Raw genomic sequence first — 26,196 nt, 5'->3', positions numbered from 1 at the left:
ACTCCTCCGGAGGGACCGGTTCGACCGCCCGAATCTCCAGCAGATGTTGGATTGCCAGGAGCATCAAACGATGTCGTTCCGGATCCCTGGACAGTGGGAAGGTCCTGAAGAGCCTCGGGGGAGGGAAGAGGAACTCCAGGCGGAGGCCATTCCTGACTGTTGACCTGACCCAGGCATCTGATATTATGTGGTCCCACTGATCCGCAAAGGATGCTAGACGGCTGCCTATGGGTTGACTCGGGTTGGAGTCATTTCCCTCTGCGGAAGGGGCGGCCGCCTTGTTAGGGATGTAACGCTAGTCTTGGCTTGGCAATGTATATAAGCCATGATTGTAACAAATGTATCTGTTACTTTAAATGCTAGAGAGATGTAATTGGTTCCTGTTACCTCAAGCAGCCATAAGAGGGAGCCAGAATGACTGTTAGCTCTTTGTTTGTTAGACGCTGATCGGTGTATTGTGAGGTACTGTGTTTTGCTACTGTTAGCTGTTTTGTGTGCTAGACTGATTATTTGATAACTGACTGACTGAACCGAGTATGACTTGGACTGTAAACTGAACTCTGAATACCTCTATATTTCCACATAGTAAACTACTATATTTTTATACTATTCAGTGTCCCTGTATGCTGGTTTGTGCGTGTTCTTCCATACCACTCTCATTACGCTTCTCTGCACATTCGCTCTCCTAACGGGGAGCTTACTTACTTAACACGCCCCCTCCATGAAAGGGCCGCTTGGACTGCCCCTGGTATCTGTTTCTGTCTTGATAGAATGGCCGCTGACTCTGTCTATCATATCTGTAAGGGGCGTACTGCTGCTGACGGTAGTCCTGGTCTGGGGGTCTGTAAGAGAAGGGCCTACGGTACGAAGATTGACGAGTGTCCGGCTTTTTAGTGTTAGAAGGGAGAACCTTCTTCTTATCTTTGTTCTCCACAAGGAGGGGCTCTAGGGAAGCCCCAAAGAGGTTAGGCCCAGAGAAGGGGTCAGCTGCTAAGTTCCACTTGGACTTATTGTCCATCTAACAATTGCGAAGCCACAATAGGCGTTTCGAAGGTACCGAGGTGGACAATGCCCTGGATGCAAACTTAATCGAATCAAGAGTGGCACATGACCGTGGTCCGATTAAAGTAGGACGCTGCTGCAGCGGATTTAATGGCCCAGGCAGAAGCGTTGAAATTCTTACGGAGGGTAAGCTCCGCACGCTTGTCCTCTGGTTTAAGTTTATCGGCCACGTCGGCTGAAACTACGGTGGAAGCATTAGCGAGCAAGGCGACCGGGGCATCCACTGTGGGAAGCTGAAGGGCCTGGGAGAAGGTTCCAAAGCTCCGGTGGCCGCTTGAAGCGGCTTCTAGGAATTACGCGGCTCTGCTGATCTGCCGCCCGCCGAACTTGATGCGCCCAGACTGCCATGAACGTGCCACCCCTGCACACCCAGGAATCGGGCCGTTCTCAAGTGGCTGGGGTAGGGCCTAGGCCCTCCCATCGTAGGGATTAATCCCCCTGGCCGCAGTCTATCTCAATTTATTTCAATATTCTCTCTTTTTAAAAAATTATTATTATTATTATTATTTTGCAATTTAAGTTTAAATCGAATTACTCGAATTTTTCCTTTAAGTAGAATAAAAGGTACCTCGCTGGAGCCACAGCTAGTGCTTGGAAAGACTGAGGGAAACTGGGAGCCAAGAGGGATAGGAGGATACTTAAAGAAAAATCCCTCAGTCTCTGGACCAATCAGGCTGTGACTAAACCCTGTTGTAGCCCCTCCTGCCGAACCTACAAGAAAATACTGTATTTTTTACCTAGAAATGGTTCATGGAGGAGTTGCGGGTTTTGAAAAGGGTTAACAGATGAGGAGAGCATTGCTGGAAGAAAACAAAGGATGATGCCAACTGGACACAACTTAGAGCCGCTATCAAGGCCTATCTCATGGTGGTAGGAGGCAAAACAGCATTATTCTCCACTCTTATTGTGTCTGTAGAGTGTTGCCCAGCGGCCCTGTTCCGGGTCATGTAATCCCTCCTGGGATGGGATGGTTCGTGCGATCATCTTCGGGCCATGCAGAGGAATTTATTCAACATCTGACGGACTAAGTCACTCAGATTCATTCTCAGTTTGAACCCATGCATAAAGCAGATCCATGTGAGATGCCCGGGGAGAGGTCTTGCCCAGTTATATAGAAACAATTTGACCCTGTTGATCCTGATGAAGTGAACAGGGTCCTCAATGCTGTTAGTGCCACCACCTGCCATTTAGATCCTTTTGCCTCCTGGATGGTGAAAGCCTCCAGGACGGTGACTAGCAGGTGGGTTCAAGCAGTGATTAATACATCACTTCAGGAGGGGATGTTTATAGGGCCTTTTAAGGAGGCCCTGGTTTGCCCCCTCCTCAAAAATCTATCACTTGATCCCACCTACCTGGACAACTTCTGTGCAGTTTCCAATCTTCCCTTTTTAGAGAAGGTTGTGGAAAAGGTCAGGATTCAGGCCCAGTTATGGGACAGAAACAGCATTGGTCACACTTGTTGGTGACCTCTAGTGAGAGTGGGATGCAAGTAGTGCAACCATCCTCACTCTCCTTGACCTCTCAGCTGCCTTCGATACCATTAGCCATGGTATCCTTTTGGGATGGTTACGGAGGGTGGGGCTGGGCAGCACTGTCTTGTGTTGGTTTGGCAGTCACAGCTAGAAGAGCCTTTGCACAACTTTGTTTTGTGTGCCAGTTGTGGCCTTTCCTGGATCAGGAATCCCTGCGCTCATTCACTCAAGCCCTAGTCATCTCACGTTTGGACTATTGCAATGCACTCTACATGGGGCTACCCTTGAAGAGCATTCAGAAGCTACAGCTGGCACAGAGTGCAGTGGCATGGGTAGTTCTTAGATCCCCTAGAATGGCCCATGTTACACCACTGCTTCGCAAGCTGCACTGGTTGCCAGTGTTGTTGCGGGTGCAATTCAAGGTGTTGATTATCACCTTTTAAGCCCTGCATGGCATGGATCCAGGCTACTTGAGGAACTGTCTCACCCCAATGGGACTGGACTGGCCCACCCCACCCACACTGGCAGAGGGGGCATACTGCGGATCTTGTCAGCCAAGGAATTTTGGCTGGCAGGCTCCTGGAGAAGAGCCTTTTCTGCCGTGGCTCCTGCCCTCTAGAACATCTTACCTCCTGAGGTGAGATTGGCTCCCACCCTCCTGACATTCCATAAGAGCTTTAAGACCTGGCTCTGCCAGATGGCTTAAGGACCCAATGGGGGAGCTTCATATTGGAGGTGGTTGACTAATTAAAACTTAATCCCACCTCCCCACCCCGTGTGTCCAGCTCCCTCCTCTCCCATTCGGTGTTAATGATTTTATTTGTTAATGATATTATCTGCTGTGTTTCTATGATTGTTGGTTTTAATGTTTTTCAATGTTTTAATGGCTTTATGCTGTAAGCCACCCAGAGTCATTGGATATGAGATGGGCGGCAAATAAATTTCATGAATAAATAAACAAAAGTGCTTCATTAAAGATAAATCAAGTTGCATGTTCAAAGTGAACTTTATCTTTGTAAATCTTTTTATTTCAACATTCTACATTCTATCAATGCTGTTTAAAGACTATCAATTTGTAAATAGCTGCAATTTATATAAAACTACCCTACATTTTATGATTAAGAATGAAAAATTATTTGCCACTCTAGTTTGATGATTTTGATGATTGCTCTGTCTTAAATGTGTCACACAAATGTTTTAAAACTATTCCTCTAAGTCAGGGATGTCAAACTCAAGGCCCACGGGGCCAGCCTGGAAATGTGAAAGGACCGGCCCGCAGTACCTCTGCTGGCCAAAACAGGCTTTGGGGGGGGGCGTGGCGTGTGGCCCCCGCACGCATTTTTGGCCGGCAGAGTGCTGCAGGACTAGATTGGACTGGATTGCAATTATGTGGCCTCAAGTAAGTGCCTGATCTGGATAGAAAACAAGCAACATCCTATGTTAATAGTACAGTTTAATGCCAGATTTTACATACTGTAGGTCCATTTAATCTACAATCAACAATCTATAATTGACAGCCATTTCTATTTACTATCCTGGAAATTCACCCCTGCTGTTAGAGCTTGTATTATGTTATTTATGCTATTGAATTATTATTATTAGTTGAATAATAAAAATACAATAGTCTAAATAGCTTTTCTGCCTGGAAAAACAATTTACTATTAAACAATAGGGTATAAATTTAGAAATAAAAAGTTTAGTGGAGTATGAAGTATAAGTAATAAATTTTTGCCAGTAATATCTGGTAGAAGAGATAGCCTGCGTCAAATGGCCATGCCCACCCCGGCCACACCCACCATGACCACGCCAACCCCTAGCCACACACACACACACACACCAGCCCTCCGAGGTCAAACACAACCCCAATGTGGCCCTCAATAAAATAGAGTTTGACACCCCTGCTCTAAGTAATAGTTTACTTACCAATTGCCATGAATTTTTCATTTACATTCATTGATGTTTTAGCTGATGTCTCCATGAATAATAAACTGTTGTCATCTGCATAAGACTGTGCTTCCTGTAAATTTAAAATGCCCATATATTTTTCTTGGAGTAGTTTTGTGTTATATAAAATGTAAGTATTGTCTGCAGCTAGAACTGTGTTTAAAGGTCAAATTTTAACCTGACTAGTTAATCAGATCAATGCTCTCAGCAACAGAATATATTTGTGAAGGTTTGCAGTGACAACTACACAAATGATCACAAATGCATAGACCAAGAAAGCACTACTTTAACTCGGTGAAGTAGAAATGAAATATGGGGCTGCTGAATGTTTCCTTCTCAGGACCTATAAATGCTCACTATTCCAAAGCTAAAATCTGAAAGTGGGTGATCATAGGATAAAGAAAAATAGATTCTAATTAAGGCATTATACTTATTAGAAGACACAACTGCCAACAAGGGAAATTGTTAGAAGTTACAGATATGGTTACAGTGCTATTTATATAGATTCTATATAAACTTGAATGTTTCATTTCAAATTCAGTGTGGTGGTATACAGTGGCCAATTGTCAAAAAATGTATTATTGTCCCATATATACTAACCTGACTAGATATTCTCACATTCCATCTTGTAATAAACCTGTTAAGTAGTTTAAGGATTGACCAAAATCATCCCATGTACTCCAAGACTATCAGACAATTTGAAGTTAGGCCTCCACAGTCCAAATGCAGTATTTTATTTATTCAAACATATTAACTAATGCATGTTACATAAACTAAATAGTGTACACCCAGGCTTTTGAACTTCTGGTAGCATCTAAGATTAAATATTCTTTTAGCTTTCTCTTTGGAAATATGTAGTGATAGTATAACATGAGTTACGTTCTTCAATTTCATCTGGCAGCTATAATCAATTGAAATTATTGTACCAAATATGACCATGTTGTTTAATAATGAGGGAGAATTTATAGTTCTTTTTGTAGTACTCTGTTGGCATAAATAATTAAAACCATTTGCTTCATGTCTAATTAGAGTCTCAGTCATCCAGGTCATGGTTGTTCCAAAGGTGCTTTTTCAAAAGGCAATTGGAATGAGTGTCAGGCCTGGAAGCCATCTTTTGCATTGGGCCTTCAGGCATGCCACATTTATTGCTGTGAGAAACTGGGAGGGGGGATTATATGGAGTGGGGTAGATACAGTCAAAATAACATTCCAACATTCCTTTCTCAGAGAGTCAAGGACATCTTGCCTTGCACCTGGAGTGGCGTGACTGGGAGGCACCTCCAGTTGGGATGGTGCTTGATTGGACCATGTGATGGACATATTGGGGGGGGGGGGGCAGGGACTTGAACTTTCGTTTGGGTGGGGAAAAGCTGGAAACTTTCAGATTTGGATTTTCCCAGATGTGCCAATATGACATCTCTAATAAAATGGAACTCTGAGGAATCTCAAGCCTCAGAGTCTTCTTTCATTAGGGGTGTTACTTGGAACCCTGACAATTAACCCAAATCCCTTTTAAAACCTCAAACAGCTCCCCCGAACTCCGGGGTGCTGTCCAGGGTCCTGAGCCCTGATCATCAACCCGAAACCGGGAGGCGAGAAGACTCAGGGAAGATGGAGGAAGACAAGAAAGCCACGGATGGAGCCACAGGGGATGGTTTGTTGCTTTATGTCAAGAACATCTACTCCCCTACCCAAACAGTGGTGGAAGCAGAAAAAGCCGCAGAGAGGGCGCACCAGATGGGTGCCCGGCCCAAAGAGCTGGTGCCTGAGCAGGCCGAGCAACTGGACCAGACCCTGTGAGATGAAGCTGCAGGAGCCATGCCATTCCAGAAGATGCTGTCAGAACCACAGATGGATGTGGGACAAGCCCCAACCCTCAAGTGGAGAATGCCAAAGCAGATGCGCCGCAAGCGCTCTGAAGAATGGGGATTCCTGCCACCGTCATGCAGCCAGTCACTAGACGGTCTCCTGGAGCAATTTGGCCAACTCAGTGTGGGCAGTGCCACTCAACACCTTGGCAACAAACAGCCTAGATGGACTTTGGCCCAGCCTATGTTCACCTTCCCAGGCAAAGAAACCGCAGCACCACTGAGCGGAGCATCTACCTCCTTCCACTCAGCATGGACCACTTCAGCCCACAGCCTCACACATCGGGCTAGACCTGCTGCGGCAGCGGTCACCACAGGATTGCAGGTGACCCAGCAACTGAGTCTACTGAACCAGCCCAGCCCAGTGATGCAGGGACTGCAGCAAGGATTCTGCGGCACAAGTACTCCACCACAGCAGCCGGTCTTTGGACTGCTGCCAGCGAACCAGAACCCATCTTGATGGGCATTCTACCCCGGCCAATGGTGGGTGCAATACCAGTGGACGCTTGCCCCAGTACCACAACCAATGCCCTTCCATTCCAGCTGCCAGTTATAGCTCTGCAACAGGTACCTGTCCAGCCACAGCCACAATGCCAACCTCTGGCTGTGGTCCCAGAACAGGTTCCAGCCAAGCAACCCGCACAGGCACAGCAGCCAGTCCCACCAGCTGCTCCCCCTCCGTGGTTCAGGGCGACGTTTGACGGGACTCCAGGGAGGCTAGCCTACTTTCTCAACCGACTCTGCACTTACATCGATCAATATGGAAATCAATACCCATCTGATTGGGAATTGATTTCAGCCATCGCAGATGGCATGAACGAAGGAGATGTGGTGGACTGGATAGAGGAACTTCATGACAAAGAAGCACCTGAGCTAGAAGATGCCGACGAGTTTGTCCAACTGATGCGGGGTCGGTTCAAGGACATGGCCCATTGGGTGGAAGCTGAGATCAAGATGCAGAAGCAAGCTGGTCGACCCCTAAAAGAATTGATTTGGGAGTTTCAGAGACTAGCCAGGAAGCTAAGAGATTGGCCAGAACGCCTCCTAGTACACCACTTCAAGGAGGCCCTCGACCCAGACCTCAGGCAAGCCTGCAGCATCAGAGGTGTACCAGAACTCATACAAGAATGGTACAACACAGCTGTCGCCATGGACCTGGAAATCCACCTGCACAGGAAACCATGGGCAAACCAGCGAGAAGAACCCTGGGGCGCCGAACCCAGGTTAAAAAAGCTGAAGCGATACCTCCCACACTGTCCAGGGCTGTCAAATGCTACTGATGTGGTCAACACAGGCACCGGGCTTCTGAATGCTAGACTCCGGCCCCGGTTCCTCAAGCTCGGCCTTCAGCCATGGCTGGGACGAGGAGAACCCTGTGGAAGCTGCCCGATAAAGGAAGACTCGCCAAGCAGGCTGTAGAGATTCCACTCCTTCCCGACTAAGTCAGGAATGGAACTCCAGCCAGAGAGGCTCCTCTAGCTGCCGCAAAAGAGAGCAGCAGCAACGACAACCCGATGGTAAGTACAGCCATCTGCCCCTTTACTATCAAGACCAGAATAGTAGTGCCAGAAATGGGGTCCAGGGGGAAGTAAAAGCCATCACAGACAGGGGCTGCACTTGCTGCCTAATCAGCCTCCCCATAGTTGAGAAGTTAGGCATATGCATGAGACCCCTAGCGTGCCCCATCTGCTTTGAGCAGGTCGATGAGACACTAATCGGCGGGGGCCCTGCCACATTAGTCACCAAGCTTGTCAGACTGGAAATGGGTCACCACCGAGAACTCATCTGGTTAGTCATAGCCCCAAAGATGACTGAATCAATTATACCAGGTCTTGCATGGCTAGACAAATGGGGACCAACCATCACCTGGGAGGACAGCTACAGAAAAATAAACATAGACATTGGGTCACTGCCACCCATAAAGCCAGAGCAGTGCTAGAAGGCCACAAGCCCCAACAGTGCCAGCGAACCCGAAGCCGCAGTCTCTGCTACTGATGGACTGCCCAGTGGCCTACAGGTGCCAAAAGAATACCGAGATATGTAGGGGGGGTTTAGTGAAGAAGATTGCAACTTTCTACTACCCCCTCACCACTCAACCGATTGCGTGATCAAATTCGTGCCAGGGGCTAAACTACCCAAACCTAAGAAGTACTCCATGACTCCTAAAGCAATGGATGAGTTGAGAAAATACATCGATGCTAACTTAGCTTCATCCAAGCCGCAAAATCCAAAGTGGCAGCCCCAGTACACTTTAAGGAAAAGACAGACAGGGGTGGTGGTGGTGTGAGATTTTGCATGGATTTTCGTGGAATTAATGCTGTGTGCATGGAGAACACCTACCCTCTCCCCCTCATGAAAGACATGCTAAACCACTTAGCCAAGGGCAAGGTGTTCACCAAATTGGATTTAAGAGAAGCCTACTACCACATAAGAATCAAGGAAGGAGATGAATGGAAAACCGCCTTTAACTGTCCACTCGGTAGCTTCCAATTTAAAATCATGCAATTCAACCTGCAGGGAGCCCCAGCAGTGTTCATGCAGCTAATCAATGAGGTACTACATGAGCACCTATACAAAGGGGTCCTCGTTTACCTGGTTGACATTCTTATATTCAGTGAGACCCTTGATGAACATGTAAAGCTAGTGCGGCAAGTGCTGAAAAAACTCGTGTCAAAGCTTTACGCAAAGCTGTCAAAATGCAAATTTGACAAACGTTCTCTAGATTACCTAGGCTACCAGATATCCAGCGAAGGGGTGGAAATGGATCCAGGGAAAGTAAAACCAGTGTTAGACTGGCAACCCCCCACGCACCTGCAGACAACTTCAAAGCTTCTTGGGATTTGCCAAATTTTACAGGCAGTTTATCCTGGCATTTGCAGAAGTCGCCCTGCCTCTAACAGAGCTGCTTACGACACAAAAGCCAAACCCGCCACTTGCATGGACAATGGACTGCTGAAAAGCCTTTGAGAATCTAAAATGGCTGTTTGCCCAGGAGCCGATCCTTCAGCACCAAGATATAGAACTAAAGTTCATCATCCAAGCAGACACCAATGATGTAGCCATGGCAGATGTGCTCCTCCAAAAGGACCCCCAAGGGCAACTCCTGCCCTGTGCCCATGTGTCCAAAAAGCTCACTGACACTGAGAGAAGGTGGGCCATTTGGGAGAAAGAAGCCTACGCGGTCTGGTGGGCCCTCCTCTCCTGGAGGCATTTCTTGGAAGGGGGGAAGGTGCTTTTCGAGGTCTGGACTGATCACAAAAACCTCAAGGCTCTGAAAACCCCTAGGAAGCTGTCTCCCAAGCAAGTCCGCTGGGCACAATACTTTAGCAGTTTCAAATTCAAGCTGAAGTACATCCCAGCAGGAAAAAAACCTGCTAGCTTATGCCCTGTCAAGAAAGCCGCAATTTGACAGCCACAGGGAGGAAGTCATCCACGCCATCATCCCAACACACACACACAGCAAGCAGCGCAGGTCACCACCAGAAGCCAATCTAGAGGGCCACCCAACCCCAGCTGGGACAAGTTGACAGCCACACTAAAAACCACACTTCCTGAAGACCCTTGGCTCACAGACAACAGAGACGTCCTGACCATGAGGGATGGGCTAGCCTGGAAGGGATCCAAACTATATGTCCCTGCAAGCTTGAGGCTGGAGGTGCTGATTGCAGATGGCAATTTTGGAGGCCAAAGATGAAAGTGGAAGTGGAAGACTATGTGAAAAGCTGCACCACCTGTGCTGCCATGAAGATGAGACTTTCAATGACTCCTTCAAGAAGTGGCAAGCCCCAGCAGACCTTGGGAAGAAATTGCAATAGATTTTATCATCAAACTCCCAAACAGTGGGGGAAACACAGTGATAGACTTATTTTCCAAGCAAGCCCACTTTACCGCTTGCTCAGGGTTGCCTTCTGCAAAGAAGCTGACCAAGATGTTCATCAAATAAATTTACCTACTGCATGGAAGACCCTGCCAGGTCATCTCAGATCAAGGAGTCCAATTCACTGCAAAGTTTTGGAGGGAGTTACTGAGATCCATCAGATCCACACAAGGACTCAGCTCGGCTTTTCATCCAAGCATGAACGGCGCGGCAGAACACACAAACACAACGGTGGAACAGTATATAAGATGCTATGTGGATTACCAACAAGAAAACTGGGCGGAGCTGTTGCTGTTTGCAGAAGTGGCGTAGAACAATGCCATGCACAGCAGCACAGGATTAACCCCCTTCCAGGTTACCAGAGGCACAGAGTTTGTCCCCATGCCTGAACTGCCCAGAAAACCCCACTCTTTCATGACTTTGACTGAATGGATGGAGTCACTAAAGAAGAGGTGGGAGAATACAAAAAAAAGCACTCGCAGAAGCCGCTGACAAGTACAAAGAGCAAGCAGACAAACACTGATCTCTTCAAACCCCCTTCCATGTGGAGATAGGGTTTTTCTGTCTACCAAATACATATGGCTAAGACTGCCTAGCAAAAAGCTGGGACCTAAAATTTTAGGTCTGTTTCCAATAGTGTAAGTATTTAACCCAGTAACACTTCAGCTTAGCCTCCCCTGCATTCTAGGGAAAGTACATCCTGTATTTCACTGCAGCTTGCTGAAACCAGCCCTTGGGTCTCGCTTGAGACCTCAAACCCAGGCACCTCCTAAGCCTATAGTAGAACTAGGGGAAACCTATTGTGAAGTTTCCTAACAATGTCGTAATTGATTCATAATAATCAAGCCAATGTTTTAATACAAAAACCAGTGATTTATTAACATCTTCATTAGGCATTATTCATTAGGCAAGATTTATTCGCAGCCATTTCTTTGCTTTGTTTATCTGCTTCTGAACTTTGCCCCTGTTCCTTTCCTCCCCTCAGTCTGTGTCATAAATCACGTTACCCAATAGATACACCCATCTCAAACCAGCTACTGTAATCTGAGATCTGGCTCCGCCGACGGTATGCATGGAATGTCAACAAGGAGAGTTGACACGCATTATGAAATAAAAAAGATTTTGGACTGCAGATTGTATAGGGCTCGTTTACAATATTTAGTTCATTGGAAAGGGTACCCTTTGTCTGAAGCTACGTGGGTCAAAAGCTGGGATTTGAAATCAGATAGGCTAGTTAAGAAATTCCATGACAAATATCCTGACAAGCCAAAGCCCCCCCCCCCCCGGGGGGGAAGGTGGTTAGGATTTTGATGTTAACCCCGTGTTATTCTCGTTGCAGGACATGATCTTCTGATGTGGGGGAGGGGGTGGCCTGTCAGTCCTGGAAGCCATCTTTTGCATTGGGCCTTCAGGCATGCCACATTTATTGCTGTGAGAAAGTGGGAGGGGGGATTATATAGAGTGGGGTAGATATAGTCAAAATAACATTCCTTTCTCAGAGTCAAGGACATTTGCCCTGCACCTGGAGTGGCGTGACTGGGAGGCATCTCTAGTTGGGACGGTGCTTGATTGGTCCATGTGATGGACATGGAGTGGGGGTGGGGGCAGGGACTTGAACTTTCATTTGGGTGGGGAAAGCCTGGAAACTTTCAGATTCAGGTTTTCCCAGATGTGCCAATATGGAACTTTGAGGAATCTCAAGCCTCGGAGTCTTCTTTCGTTAGGGGTGTTACTTGGAACCCTGACACTGAGCAGTTCTAAGAATGTTTCACACCCATTTACACTATTTAGTTGACACTGAGGGCACAGATAAACCTGCAAGTGGCCTCAATGACTGTCAGAGAGAGTGCTAACAACCAGATAGCAAGGAATATAATGGAAAACCTTCCATTCTCCATCATTCAGTCAGAAATGAAGAAGCTTCTTGGATATGAAATGAAACATCTTCAAGGGGGAAAAATACAAGAGAAAGTCCAGTTGCCTTTTGAAAAAGCACCTTTGGGACAGCCATTTGCTTCCCAACCACTGTCATTGTCATTTCAGATTTTAGAAAGTGAGTGATGACTTAAAAATATTCACAATATGAAGCACAAAATAAAGATCTAACTAGCAGAATCCTACCGAAGTAATACTATGACTATACACTGTGTGCACAATTATTAGGTATCATTTTAATGAATATTTTCCACCTCCAAGCTGTATGAACTTGAATGCTTAGTGGATATAAGCATATCAGGTGATGTCTATTTGTGTAATGAGGGAGGGTGTGGCCTAAGGAGATTTACTATATCAAGGTGTGCATAATTATTAGGCAGCTTCTTTTCCTCAGGCCAAATGGGCAAAAAAAGAGATTTAACTGACTCTGAAAAGTCAAAAATTGTAAAAGGTTTTTCAAACGTTTTGTTGCAAATAGTCAACAGGGTCGCAAGAAATGTGTTGGGGAAAAAAGATGCACCTTAACTGCCAAAGATTTGAGAAGAATCAAACGTGAAGCTACCAGGAACCCATTATCCTCCAGTGCTGTCATATTTCAGAACTGCAACCTACCTGGAGTGCCCAGAAGTACAAAGTGTTCAATGCTCAGAGAAATGGCCAACGTAAGGAAGGCTAAAATCCGACCACCACTGAACAAGACACATAAATTGAAACAGCAAGACTGGGCCAAGAAATATCTGAAGACAGATTTGTCAAAGGTTTTATGGACTGATGAGATGAGAGTGACTCGTGACAAACCAAATGGATGGGCCCGTGGCTGGATCAGTAATGGACACAAAGCTCCACTTCGACTCAGATGCCAGCAAGATGGAGGTGGCGTACTGGTATAGGCAGGTATTATTAAAGATGAGCTAGTTGGACCTTTTCAGGTTGAAAATGGACTCAAAATCAACTCCCAAACCTACTGCCAGTTTTTAGAAGACACTTTCTTCAAGCATCGGAACAGGAAAAAGTCTGCATCTTTCAAGAAAACCATGGTTTTTTTGCAGGACAATGCTCCATCACATGCATTGAAGGCCTTAAAGATGACAGAATAATGACATGGCCCCCTTCCTGAAATGACCTAAACCCTATTGAGAACTTATGGGCCCTTCTTAAACAGGAGATTTACGGTGAAGGAAAACAGTACACCTCTCTGAACAGTGTCTGGGACCCTGTGGTTGCTGCTGCACAAAAGGTTGATCATCAACAGATAAAAAACTGACAGACTCCATGAATGGAAGGCTTAAGACTGTTATTGAAAAGAAGGGTGACTATATTGGTCACTGATTTTTTTTTTTGAAATGTTTATTTACATGTTATTAACATGTTTATTTGTAAATTTTGAGTTGTTTATTATTTTTACTTTAACAGATGAAAATAAGCAAGTGAGATGGGAAGATTTTCATTTTTCATTTAGTTGCATAATTGTGCATACTAATAGTTGCCCAATAATTGTGCACACATAAATATTCTCCTAAGAAAGTCAAAACCTCACTTTTACTTTCTTAAATATTCAGGTCTGCAGTTTCTTAACATTTTGAATTGACCAAGACCATTGTAGTTGTTCAATAATAAAATTAATCTTCAAAAATACAACATGCCTAATAATTGTGCACACAATATAGTGTTTCACATTCCTATATATCAGGGGTCTTCAAACTACGGCCCCCAAGCCAGATACGGCCCGCCGAAGCAATTTATCTGGCCCACATTCCTCTAACGCCCCCCCCCCCGCCACCCTCCAAGCAAGCAACGTCGGCGCAGGAAAAACCCCAGGATAGCTCTGAGAAGGGAGGGAGGGGCTGAATCTCCTAAACAGGTGGCCAAGCTAAGTGCCTGAAGAACCCCATCCTGTCACAGGGAGGTGGGAGAGGCCTCAGCCGAGCTCCTCGGCAGACAACAGGCTTTGCAGGGGGTCAATCTAGCCTGGGACCAGCTCTGCCCTAAGGAGCCCGGGGGCATCATCGGGGCTCCTGCGAAGAGGGGCTCAGACCTGGTTCCCATGCAGTGCCATGATCCACGAGCTGCTGCTGGAGCTGCGCAACTACCCGGGCGGCCTCTTTGTGGGTGGCAGCCTGCAGGTGGGCACAGCAGTGGCCCTGCTTCCCTCCGTGGGCCCAGCCCAGCGCCCTTCCTCCTCCCCCCCCCCAGATGTCCCTAGAGACACCGCTGTTCCTGCACCTCCTGGCCCACGTCTGCCACCTGGGCGTGCTCTACATCTGCCTGCCCAAATCATCGAGCAGTTTGCCGAGCACGCCCAGCCGCTGCTGCCACCATCCACCCCACCACAGGTGCGCCCTTCCCAGCCTGCTTGGTGGACTGTGGCACCAGGTGAGCCCAGAGACACAGAGAGGGATGAATGGGTGGCTGGGTGCATGGCTGACACTTGGCTTCCAGCGCTGGAGATGTCAGGGAAGTGTTGTGGAAATTGAGAACTCAAAGACCAGCTCTTTGCAATGCAAGAAAGTTTATTGCGCAGGTTCAAACAGCTCAAACAGCATATAGGGGTTTGAACCCCGAACAGTCTTTATCAACAATCCTATATAGTCATTTTGACGTAAGCATATACGTAGGCATATATTTGCTAAATTGGTAAAAGGAGAAATGGAAAAATACAGAAGAAGCCAAGAATAAAAATACGTTAAGGAACATTTAACATCTGCTAGACAAATACGGAACTATCCCCTGTCCTGGACAGGTAACAGGATACACCCCTCATGGTCTGTCTGAACATAAAGATAAAAATATAAATGTCTACAGCTAAAAATATAATTGTTATGCCCCATCGACCCCACCCTGCAACTGTCTGCAACTATCTTTTTCCTTGACCAGTCTTTGCTTTGTTATAATGAACCAAAGTTTGAACCAAAATTCGGGGCCTGTCTTCCCGCCTTCCTTAGAAGGAAAGCAGCTGGGCTTCTGCTGCCTTTCATTGGGGCATGTGGAACAAGACAGGGCTCCTCTTGCCAGCTCTTCTCCCCCCCCACCCACCCACCCCCGCTGGGCATGGCAGGGCTTTCTGCACCCCTTTAGCGATGCAATTTAGGGGTGGCAGGTGGGGGAGGGGTGTGGGCGGGGGAGGAAGGCTATTCCCGACTCCTGGGCTGACTGGCTTCTTCCCGGCAGCTCTTTCTCTACTTTCGGCATCGGCTGTCAAAGACAACGTTTTTGTAAGCAGAAGAGCTTGTCTCATCCACCGCCGCCCAGATGCCCTCGCTTCCTCCAAGCATTTCTTTGGCTCCCTGATTTCCAGCTCCATCACGTTTCTTGCCATGTGCAGGGAAACAAATGTTTGTGGGACTAAAAAACAAAAGTTCAATCAGTCAATTCCAACTTCTGGCGGAAAAAAAAAAAGATCTTCGCAAAGTTGGAATTGAATGAACTTTTTTTTGTCCCTCAAACTTTTGTTTCCCTGCACACGATGGCAAGAAACACGGCGGAGCTGGAAATCAACGAGGCAAAGAAATGCTTGGGGGAAGCAAGGGCATCCGGGCGGTGGTGGGTGGGGCAAGGTCCACAGTGCTGTGCTGCAATGGAGAAACAGGCAATTGAGCGGCCGGTGCGAGGGAAGGAGGAGGACGTTTTCCCTCTCTTCTCCCTCCTCCTCCTCCTTCCTTCATGCCCGCTGCTTGATTGCCTGTTTCTCCACTGCAGTGCAGTGCAGTGCAGCGCCCAGGATCCACTTTGATAGCTCTGTGTGTGTGTGTGTGTGTGTGTGTGTGTGTGTGTAATAATTTGCCGGGCCAAACTAACCCCGCAGTCTCCCCTACATTGATCCCAGCTTCGATCATGCTGCCAACTTAATTCCTCGCCCCTCTCACTTTTGCCCACAGACTGACCAATACCCACTGCATGCAGCTGGGGAGGGAAGAATTCCTCCCACTTCACCTTCCCGTGCGAGCTCTCGGGAGCATCAACTCCTTGTCTCTATGGTAAACCCCTCCTTCCGCGTTCCTCGGAAACCTTGCCTCTTAAAAGAGCCACATCCAGAAGGCTGAAACAGCCACAAGACCAATGTGCAGACAAGCACCCTTGGAAACAGCCTTTTAAACTATAGTCTGGCCCACCAACAGTCTGAGGGACTGTGAATTGGCCCCCTATTTAAAAAGTTTGAGGACCCCTGCTATACATTATTTTAGCAAAGCTACAATTGCAGATAAAATATTAGAACTAAAACTTACCTGAAAATCTACAGCCCTTTTGTTAGCTAGATCGGCCTTATTTCCTGCTAAAGCTATTACAATGTTGGGACTTGCTTGCCTCTGGAGTTCTTTTACCCAGTATTTTGCTCTTTCAAAGGATTCCTGTCAAGTATTTAAAAAGAAATTTTGTTTCTTTTTCCATTTTACAAGATCTCAATAAAAGGATATGGCTGGATATCCAGTGCCAAAAACTACATTTTAACTAAATCATGTTTTCCTTTCTGTTGCACAAACTCCTAATTTCACAAACTCCTATAAATGTAAACTGCTACAAAACTCTTAACCATCAATGGAGATTTATTTAGGATTACAAATTAATCTATAAAATAGCCAAATCATTTGCCTGAAACAGGCAAAGGAAAATGTTTTGCAAATAGCCATTATCTATGTGGCTTATTATGGTCTACCACTCCTACATTTCTTTTTCTTTTGACAAATGTTATTATTTTACTGCATTTTATCTTGCATATAAATCCAATTATCTTATTCTGTGCACATTTGATGAAATAGATTACAATCCCTAACAGTTTATTCTAATTTACTGTAAATGTAGATTCATTACAAGATTCTTCTAATATCTTGAGGCAAAGAACTAGATACAATATAGATGTTATCTCATTGCCTTAACATAAAACAGATACATTATTTTAATTTTATATTATTATGGTTAATCACAGTCAGCCAGATGTTCAAACTGGATTTGGCATTTTTGGTCACCTAGCGAGTCCTTCCCAAGGACCTGGGATAGGAAGATGTTGATGTTTGACGGTGTTAGTGGTATCATTGCAGGATGTAATCTGTTCCAAATAAAATTGCCTTTTGCAATTGACTAATGGTGATTTTTATATATTTTTTTATTGTTTTTACATTTAAAACAATGCAATGCCGCGGGGTCGGAGTGATCATACATTCACATTATGTACAGCTAGTTTCAACCATTAACAATTAATCTACTTAATGCATTGTCTGTCCTTCTGTTCAATCACAATATATACATTGGTTCCAGTCTTGTCATCTTGTCTTATACCAGTGCTTCTCAATTATTTTCTGTCATGCCCCCCCCTAGGAAGAAGAAAACATTTCGCGCCCCCCCCTGCGCGACTGTAAATAGTATCATTTGTCTATAAAATTGTTACAAGTACACCTCTGCATAACATAGCACACCGGTCTTTCCTCGTCTCCCACCGTAGTCACATGCTTTCTTTCCTCTTTCCCTCTTACTTGTCTATCCTTCCTTCCACCCTCCCTTCCTCCTTCCCTTCCTTCCTGCCTCCCTTCCAGTTCCCTCCTTCCTCTTTCCCCCTGCCTGCCTGCCTTCTTTCCCTCCTGCTTATCTATGCTTCCTTCCTTCCTTGCACCTCCCTCCCTTCTGCCTGCCTGCCTTCTTTCCTCTTTCCCTATCCTCCTATCCTTCCTTTCTCCCTCCCTCCTTCCCTGCCTCCCTTCCAGTTCCCTCCTTCCTCTTTCCTCCTGCCTGCCTGCCTTCTTTCCCTCCTGCTTATCTATGCTTCCTTCCTTCCTTGCACCTCCCTCCCTTCTGCCTGCCTGCCTTCTTTCCTCTTTCCCTATCCTCCTATCCTTCCTTTCTCCCTCCCTCCTTCCCTGCCTCCCTTCCAGTTCACTCCTTCCTCTTTCCTCCTGCCTGCCTGCCTTCTTTCCCTCCTGCTTATCTATGCTTCCTTCCTTCCTTGCACCTCCCTCCCTTCTGCCTGCCTGCCTTCTTTCCTCTTTCCCTATCCTCCTATCCTTCCTTTCTCCCTCCCTCCTTCCCTGCCTCCCTTCCAGTTCACTCCTTCCTCTTTCCTCCTGCCTGCCTGCCTTCTTTCCCTCCTGCTTATCTATGCTTTCTTCCTTCCTTGCACCTCCCTCCCTTCTGCCTGCCTGCCTTCTTTCCTCTTTCCCTATCCTCCTATCCTTCCTTTCTCCCTCCCTCCTTCCCTGCCTCCCTTCCAGTTCCATTCTTCCCTCCTTCCTTCTGCCTCCTTCCTGCCTGCTTGCCTTCTTTCCTCTTTCCCTCCAGCGTGTCTGCTTTTCTTTCCTTCCTTCCACCTCCCTTCTGCCCTTCTTCCCTCCCTCCCTGCCAGCAGCTCCTCCAGCATCCCAGCTGGAAGCAGCAGCACAACAGTCGCCGTTACCAGGGGCGAAGGGGTGGCGGTGGCAAGATCGGGCGACCGCCGCCCCTTTGTCCCTTCCCCAACAGCGGCTGTTGCAGTGGAGCTTCCAGACGGAATGCTGGCGGTGGAGCTGCTAGCGGGGAGGCGAGCTACACGGTGGCGAAGACGGGCGGTCCCATGCTTCCCTCCCTCCCACCCCCGCCCGAGCAGGCTTCTTGCACAGCTCCAGCCCGCGGCTCCAATGAAAATCCACAGTCCGAAGTGCTGCCACTTCCAGGCGGCATATATTATGCCTCGCCCACGCCTTCGCCGCCGTTGCACCCAGATGGAAAGGGAGCCTTCGCGCCCCCCTTTACGGAGCCTCGCGCCCCCCCAGGGGGGCGCGCCCCACTATTTGAGAACCGCTGTCTTATACCAATCATAAAATCTATTCCATACCTCAAAATATTCTGATTCCCCTTTATTTTTAAGTTCAAGAGTGAGCCTATCTGCTTCTGCACAGGCCAACACTTTTCTGATTATATCTAGCTCTGATGGTGTATTTTCTTTTTTCCAATACTGTGCATAGGTTATGCGCGCTGCAGTTAGTATATGTATAATTAGATAAAGTGTATGTTTCTTAAACCCCTCCGGTATTATGCCTAGGAGAAAAGTTTCTGGTTTAAACATAATTTGTTCTCCCACCATTTGTTCTAACCACGACTGAATCATTTTCCAATATTTTTTGCCTCATTGCACGTCCACCACATATGATAGAAAGTGCCTGGTGTTTTTTTACACTTCCAACAATTTGGGGCCAGATTTTTGAACATTTTGGAAAGCCATGCTGGAGGGAGATGCCATCTGTAGAACATCTTATAAAGATTTTCTTTATACGCCGTAGCCAATGTTAGTTTCTGATTAAGTATCCAAAGTTTTTCCCACTTAGCCAATTCCACATTGTAACCGAAATTTTTCGCCCAGGCGACCATGGTTTCTTTGACATGTTCTTCCTCTAGTTTATATTCCAACAAGAATCTATACAGCACTTTGATCAGTCTGTTTTCTGTCTGTATCAACAGTTTATCTAATATTGTGTAGTCTTTGGCAATACCTTCGTTCTTCCTATCCTGTGCATACCTTGATTGTATCTGTAAATAAGACCACCATTCTACTTGTACTCCTTGTGATGTCAATTCTGATCTGGTTTTGATCTCCCCCTGACTGTTCAATAACTCTTTATATGTAACTATATTTTCCATGTTGATTAAATTTGGGTGTATGTATGCTTCCATCGTAGATAGCCAAATAGGTATTTTGGTATAGTGATCATGTTTAATTTTGTTCCATATTATTAACAGAGATTGTCTGATGTAATGTCTACTAAAATATTTGTGTGCAGATCCTTTTTCTTAGTGTCTTGCATGGCCTTAAGTTTTATTCTTGGTTTTCTTCCCTGCCAGATAAATTTCGAAACCAATTGATTCAAGTCCTTGAAGACACCTTTTTCTAGTTTAATGGGAATATTCTGAAATAGGAAAAGAAATTTTGGTAATATATTCATTTTCATAACTGCGATCCTGCCCATCAGGGACAGTTGTAGGTTTTTCCATCTTTCTAGATCCTTCTTAGTTTCATTAATCAGATTGGTATAATTGTCTTCTTTGATGGTCACACACCTCGCAGATAAATGTATACCAAGATATTTAACTTTTTTGACAATTTGGATACCCAATTTCTTCGTGAACTCCTCTTTTGCTTTTGATTTCATATTTTTAGTCAGCATTTTGGTCTTTGTCATATTTATCTTTAGACCCGCTATTTTCCCATACTCTGTCAATTCCTCAATGAGTTTCGTACCAGACTTTATAGGATCTTCTAGCGCAAACACTAGCTCGTCCGCAAAGGCCTGTAACTTAAATTGCTCCTTTTTGATTTCTAGTCCCTTTATCTGTACCTCTTTACGTATATTCCTAGCTAGTACTTCTAGGGTTAGTATAAACAACAGGGGGGATAGGGGGCAACCTTGTCTTGTACCTTTCTGGATTGCAATACTTTGTGTTAATTCACCATTGATTATTACTTTGGCTTTTTGGTTTGTATAAATTGCTCTGATCGTGTTTATAAATTTATCCCCACAATCCATGTATTCTATTTGTTGGTGCAAAAATTCCCAGTTGACGTTATCAAATGCCTTTTGGGCATCGAGAAGGATTAATGCAACCTGTTTGTCATTGTGCACTTCATAATATTCAAGAATGTCCAACATAATTCTCATATTGTTTTTAATTTGTCTTCTGGGGAGGAATCCATTTTGATCTGTATGGATGAATGATGTAAGAAATTTTTTCAACCTTTCTGCTATTATTGAGGCAAAGATTTTGTAATCTGCATTTAGCAGTGAGATTGGTCTGTAGTTTTGTATAAACACCTGGTCTGTGTCCGCCTTAGGTAATAATACAATATTAGCCTCCGTCCATGATAACGGTGTCTTCGCCTCTTTCAACACAGCGTTATAGACTTCCAACAACGTTGGGACAAGTATATCCTGGAATTCTTTATATATTTCCGCTGGCAACCCATCCGGCCCTGCAGTTTTATTATTCTTTTGTCTTTGTATGGCCTCGGTTATCTCTGATGTTTTAATGTCTTCATTGAGCATGTCCTTAATCTCCTCTGGTACCTTTGGCAAATCTGACTTTTCCAAATACTGTAATATTCCTTCCTTTGTATGGTCTCGGTTTTCTCTATATAATTGTTCATAAAACTCTTGGGTAATCTTTTTCTTTTCCTCTAGTTGGTAGCAGATCTCGCCTTTTTCATCTTGTAGTTTATTGATCCAATTCTCTTGCTTTTGCTTCCTCAACCTATAGGATAGCCATCGCCCCGGTTTATTTGCATTCTCAAAGAAGTTTTGTTTTGCTTTTTTATAGATTGTGCCAATTTTGCTTTTTCAAATATAGCCAATTCATGTTTAATCAGTTCCATATTTCCTTTTATACTTCTGTTCTGCGGTTTCTTTTGCATTTCACTCTCTAAACGTCTATACCTTTCTTTCAGCTCTCTTATTTTTAGATTCTCGGTTTTTTTCTTCCTGGCTGTGGCTGATATTGTGACCCCTCTTATAAATGCCTTAGTTGTATCCCATAAGTTTTGTATGGATGTATCTCCTGGTCCATTTTCTTTAAAGAAGAATCTTAATTCTTGGTTGACTCTTTTAATATATTCCTGGTCTTTTAGAATTGATCTATTGAGTAACCAACGATAGCTGCCCTTTTGTTTTTTCCAAATAATCCTCATGGGATTGTGATCAGCCCATAGATTGGGTTCTATATCTATCTCCTTCACTTCTGAAATTAACTCCATCGGCAGCCAGACCATGTCTATCCTTGACCAGGATTCATGTCTATTCAAGTAGAAGGTATATTGCTTTCCCTCTGGACATCTTTCTCGCCATACATCAAACAGATTAAGTTCTTCAGCCATTTGGAAGAATGACCTTGGCAAAGTTCTCCTAGCTCCTTTTCTCTTCTTTCCACTTTTATAGTCCCGTTTTGGGTCAACTATAGCATTGAAGTCACCCAGTAAACAAACATTTTCGTTTCCCATCTCTCGAATAATGCTATGTAGTCTATGATAGAAATTTTCCTGGCCTTCATTACGTGCACATATTACAACCAGTGACACCTTTTTTTGGTTTAACATTATTTCTACTATTAGTATTCTCCCTTCCTCATCATGATAAATTAGTTTAGTCTGGATTGTGTCTTTGACATATAATGCTATTCCTCTTTTCTTTTGGTCAGCTAGTGCCACGTAAAGTTTACCCACTCTAGGACATTCTAAGATCTGGATCTGTCTTTTAGTCATATGGACCTCTTGCATTGCAATTATATCATAGTTAATATGTTTCAATTTATTAAATATTGTTTTCCTCTTCTGGGGTGAGTTTAGACCATTAATATTCAATGATAGAATCTTGATTTCTCCCGACATACTTCTAAGTGTATTTGGGTCGTGTGCTTCTTGTTGCCCTTATTTCTCTCACTTCCTTTGGTTCTTCCCCTTTTTCATCTAGAACGACTTCTTTCTCCTTTCGTGTCTCCACTGGTTCCTTTTCTCTTCTTATCTGTGCCCTGGGTCCTTGCCTCCTTGCTCCCACCTGTTCTCCTTCGTCTTTCTCATCCTCCTGCCCAGCAAGGGTATTGTAAAAATCTTCCGCTTGTTCTACCGTGTCTATTCTAAATCTTCTATCTCTCCAAGTTACCAGTACGCCCTCCTGCATCAGCCATCTAAAGTTAATTTCAAATTTGTTCAGGACAGATGTTAAAAATTGATAGGGCCTTCTTAATTCTCTAATTCTCCTCGGTACCTGTTTTAGAACTGTTAGTTGTCGTTGGTTGTAAATTATCAGGTCGTCTCTTGTTCTATTCAGCACCTCGTCACGTATTGATTTTTTAGCAAACTTTACATGAACTTCTCTTGGTAAATTATTCTTTTTTGCGTAGTTTGTCTGTATTCTATACGTCTCGTCGATCACACTTGCCATCTCATCCTTTTCTATTCCCAAAGCCTTTGCCATTAGGTCTGCCATCGTGTCTGGTAAATCCTCGCCTTTTTCTTCCTTTACGTTCTGGAACCGTAGGAATTGGGCTGCTTTCTCAGATTCTAACGCGAGGACCGTTAACTCAAGTTCCTTGTTTGCCTGGATCAGCCTAGCACTCAGCTGCTCCATTTTTTCATCCTCCTTTTCCAACCTTCCTTCTATTACATTTATTCTTTGTTCGTGTTTGTTGATCTGTTCCTGGAACTTCTCAAATTTATCGTCCATCTTCTGCATTCTCTCCTTTAATTCTGCCGTATCACTCCTTATTTCTTTAATATCCTTTTTAAGTTCTTCGTGATTTTTAGCCATTGCCTCCTGCATGGTCTGTAGTATCATCTGCAATTCCTTAGTTGAATTGGATCTTTCTCTCTGAGGCATATCCTCCGAAGATCTTTGGTTCGAGGGACTGGCAGCCGCTAGGGATGGCTGGGATGCTGGCTTCCTCCCCGTGCCAATTTTCGTTAAATTTGTACTACTTGTCAATTTTTGGAGGAATTGGATCCCTACTTTAATTTTTCTCCAGAACTCCCACTTTCTTCTCTCCCTCGTAACTTTCTCCAGTCCTCCTTCTTTCTTTCTTTCTTTCTTTCTTTCTTTCTTTCTTTCTTTCTTTCTTTCTTTCTTTCTTTCTTTCTTTCTTTTTCTTCCTTCCTTCCTTCCTTCCTTCCTCCCTTCCTCCCTCCTTCCTACCTTCCTTCCTTCTTTCTTTCTTCCTTCCTTCCTTCCTGCCTACTTGCCTTCCTGCCTTCCTTCCTCTCCCTCTCCTCCCTTTCCCTCTCCTCTTCCCTCTTCCTCTACTCAATTATCAATTTTAAATAGTGATAGGGGGTAGTAAACTCTATGTGTCGATAAGTTCGTATGTTATATGGGAACAGCTGTCATAGGATAGTGAGAGAGTGAGAGACTTATCGGTTTATCACTGTATATATATGTGTGTGTATGTCACACTTATAATACTCCTAACTTTCTATTAACCTATTAATCTATTTTATTAACTTAATAAAATCTAAGAGTAGAATGCTTATAGTTATTACTTGTATTATGATCAAACAATCTCCTAAATTAATCAGTACTAGTGCCCATAATATCGAAAGGAGTTAGGATTAATAATCTTACATCAATAACAATAACAAAAACAGTATATTCCTTTGATGGTAGTAATATAACATTAATTCCTATTTTTAAAGTTCAACCTTAGATGCGTCCCTCCTGTGTTGGATAATTATATGGAAGTGTTCTGGGTTCCCCTGCTACGATAGATCTTCTTTCTCTCTCTCCAGTTGATTCTATTAGTAGTGTCCAAGGATTAGCCTCAAAAAACTGTAATAGTTTATCCAGAGAATATAGTCAGCAAAGTCCCTGTTTTCTCTTAAGGTATTAAGAGGGGAAAAATTCCAAATTTCAACAGTAGATGTCGCTCTTCCACTCGTCCAGAAGCTAACCAACTGCAGTCAATCCACATATATATGTTGCCAAGTTATATTTCTTCCTTCCTTCTTCCTCCTTCTCCTTTCAAGCCTTCAAGACTTGGATAATTAACTCAAAACCCCCTGAAGATATCTGTATAGTCAGAGTTATTATTTACAGCCGGCCTTTGTTATGTTAACAAATTAGATTTAGGTTCAGCTTATCAGACAGTTCAGAGAGTAAAAAGAGATAGCCTCCATTTTTCACTCAGCATATTACTCTCGCCGCTATAATGAAGGGGGGTAAGCAGCCCTCCCACTTCTTCTTGGAGCCCTTAATCTCTTGAGCTGTTTTGGGATAGAATTACCTTCTCCAAGATCAGGAAACTGTTAGGTCACTCACAACTCCGACAGCTTCTCTGTGATAAATCCTCGCTTGCTTTGAACTGTTGTCAGCATTTTGGGACGGCCATTACTTGTCGCCCTCTTTCCACGGCCGGGGTTATGAAGGAGATTTCAAGCACAGACCATGGATTGCCGTCCTATGGTCGTGCCAAACCAACCTTCTCTCTTCATTCTTTCCTCCAGGAAGGCTTGGCTTATCAAAATCTTTTCAGCAAACCCCTCCGGACGTTAGATCTGGCTGCTGCTAATGGAGCTCTCCGTCCAAGCAGCCATTCATGCTGGCAGCAAGCCTTTCCGACTAATGGTGATTTTGTAATCAAGTGGTGCTCCAGTTGTTTTGGGATTATACCCAAGGTGTCTATTACTATTGATACTAGCTTTGCTTTCTTTTGCCACAGCCTATTTCTATTTGCAGGCCTTTGTATTTTGTTATCTTCTCCAGGTCTTTCTGTTGTATTCTCCTGTCTCCAGGTCCTGCTATGACCACTATCCCAAAGGTGCTTTTTTACAAGAGGCAACTGGACCGTCTTGTTTTTCTTTGAAGATGTTTTGCTTCTCATCCAAGAAGCTTCTTCAGCTCTTACTGGATGGTGGGGAATGGAAGGATTTATACTCCTTGCACACAGCTAGTCATTTGCATTCTTTTAGCAAGTTGTTAAGGCCACCTGCAGGGTTATCTATGTCATCAGGGTCACCTGAGTGGTGCAAATGGGTGTGCAGCTGTCTTGGAACTGTTGAAAGAACTGTGTTGTAGACTGGAGATAGATGATGCCGTATTCCCCCCCCCCTTATTATTGTAAGTGTAACAACAATGAAATAGATGGGCTTAAACCCTTTAATCCCAGCAGTAACTGTGGCTGTTTTGTCTGTGTAGCCAGGCTAATAAGTTGCATAGCATAGACTTTCAATTCATCCCTCAGATGAATTGCTCAGGACCTCCCTGTAAACAACATTTTTGGTTTTGCTCTCTGGCTGGAGGATGACCAGGCTGTCAGGTGAGCTGACTCTGGAGCATGCCACATAGAACTGGCCATGGGAGAAACAGTCACTCGTTAGATGCACACCAGCCACTTTCAAAGTCTGTCCTTGTGCCTTATTAATGGTGCTGGCGTAGTAAAACTTAACAGGAAATTGTAGACATTTTGAACTCAAAGTGGTAGTCTGATGGGATCAGAGGAATTTGGGGTATGAAAACGGTTTCTCCCTGATTGACGTCTGTGAAAATCATGTCTTCGATTACGTGTTTGTACAGAGTCTTCACCTGAAGCCTGGTACCATTGCACAG

The 26,196-nt window shown here is 44.7% G+C and overlaps 1 protein-coding gene across 2 annotated transcripts in view; it reads right to left on the bottom strand.

The window, feature by feature from the left end:
• LOC309400683 (ras-related protein Rab-5A-like) overlaps nt 1–26,196 on the bottom strand; it is a gene marked incomplete at both ends in the record, with an annotated part of 60,597 nt that overhangs the window by 5,980 nt on the left and 28,421 nt on the right. For both annotated transcript variants that reach the window (XM_081969280.1, XM_081969281.1), the window contains 2 exons: nt 4,458–4,551; nt 16,381–16,503. In XM_081969280.1, the coding sequence (XP_081825406.1) occupies nt 4,458–4,551; nt 16,381–16,503 (217 nt within the window). The remainder of the gene's footprint in view (nt 1–4,457; nt 4,552–16,380; nt 16,504–26,196) is intronic.

This window comes from Natrix helvetica (assembly GCF_964273705.1).
Source record: "Natrix helvetica genome assembly, chromosome: W".
Taxonomy (NCBI): domain Eukaryota; kingdom Metazoa; phylum Chordata; class Lepidosauria; order Squamata; family Natricidae; genus Natrix; species Natrix helvetica.
Note: the sequence above shows the minus strand (reverse complement) of the source record. Positions and strands in the feature narration are given on the sequence as shown.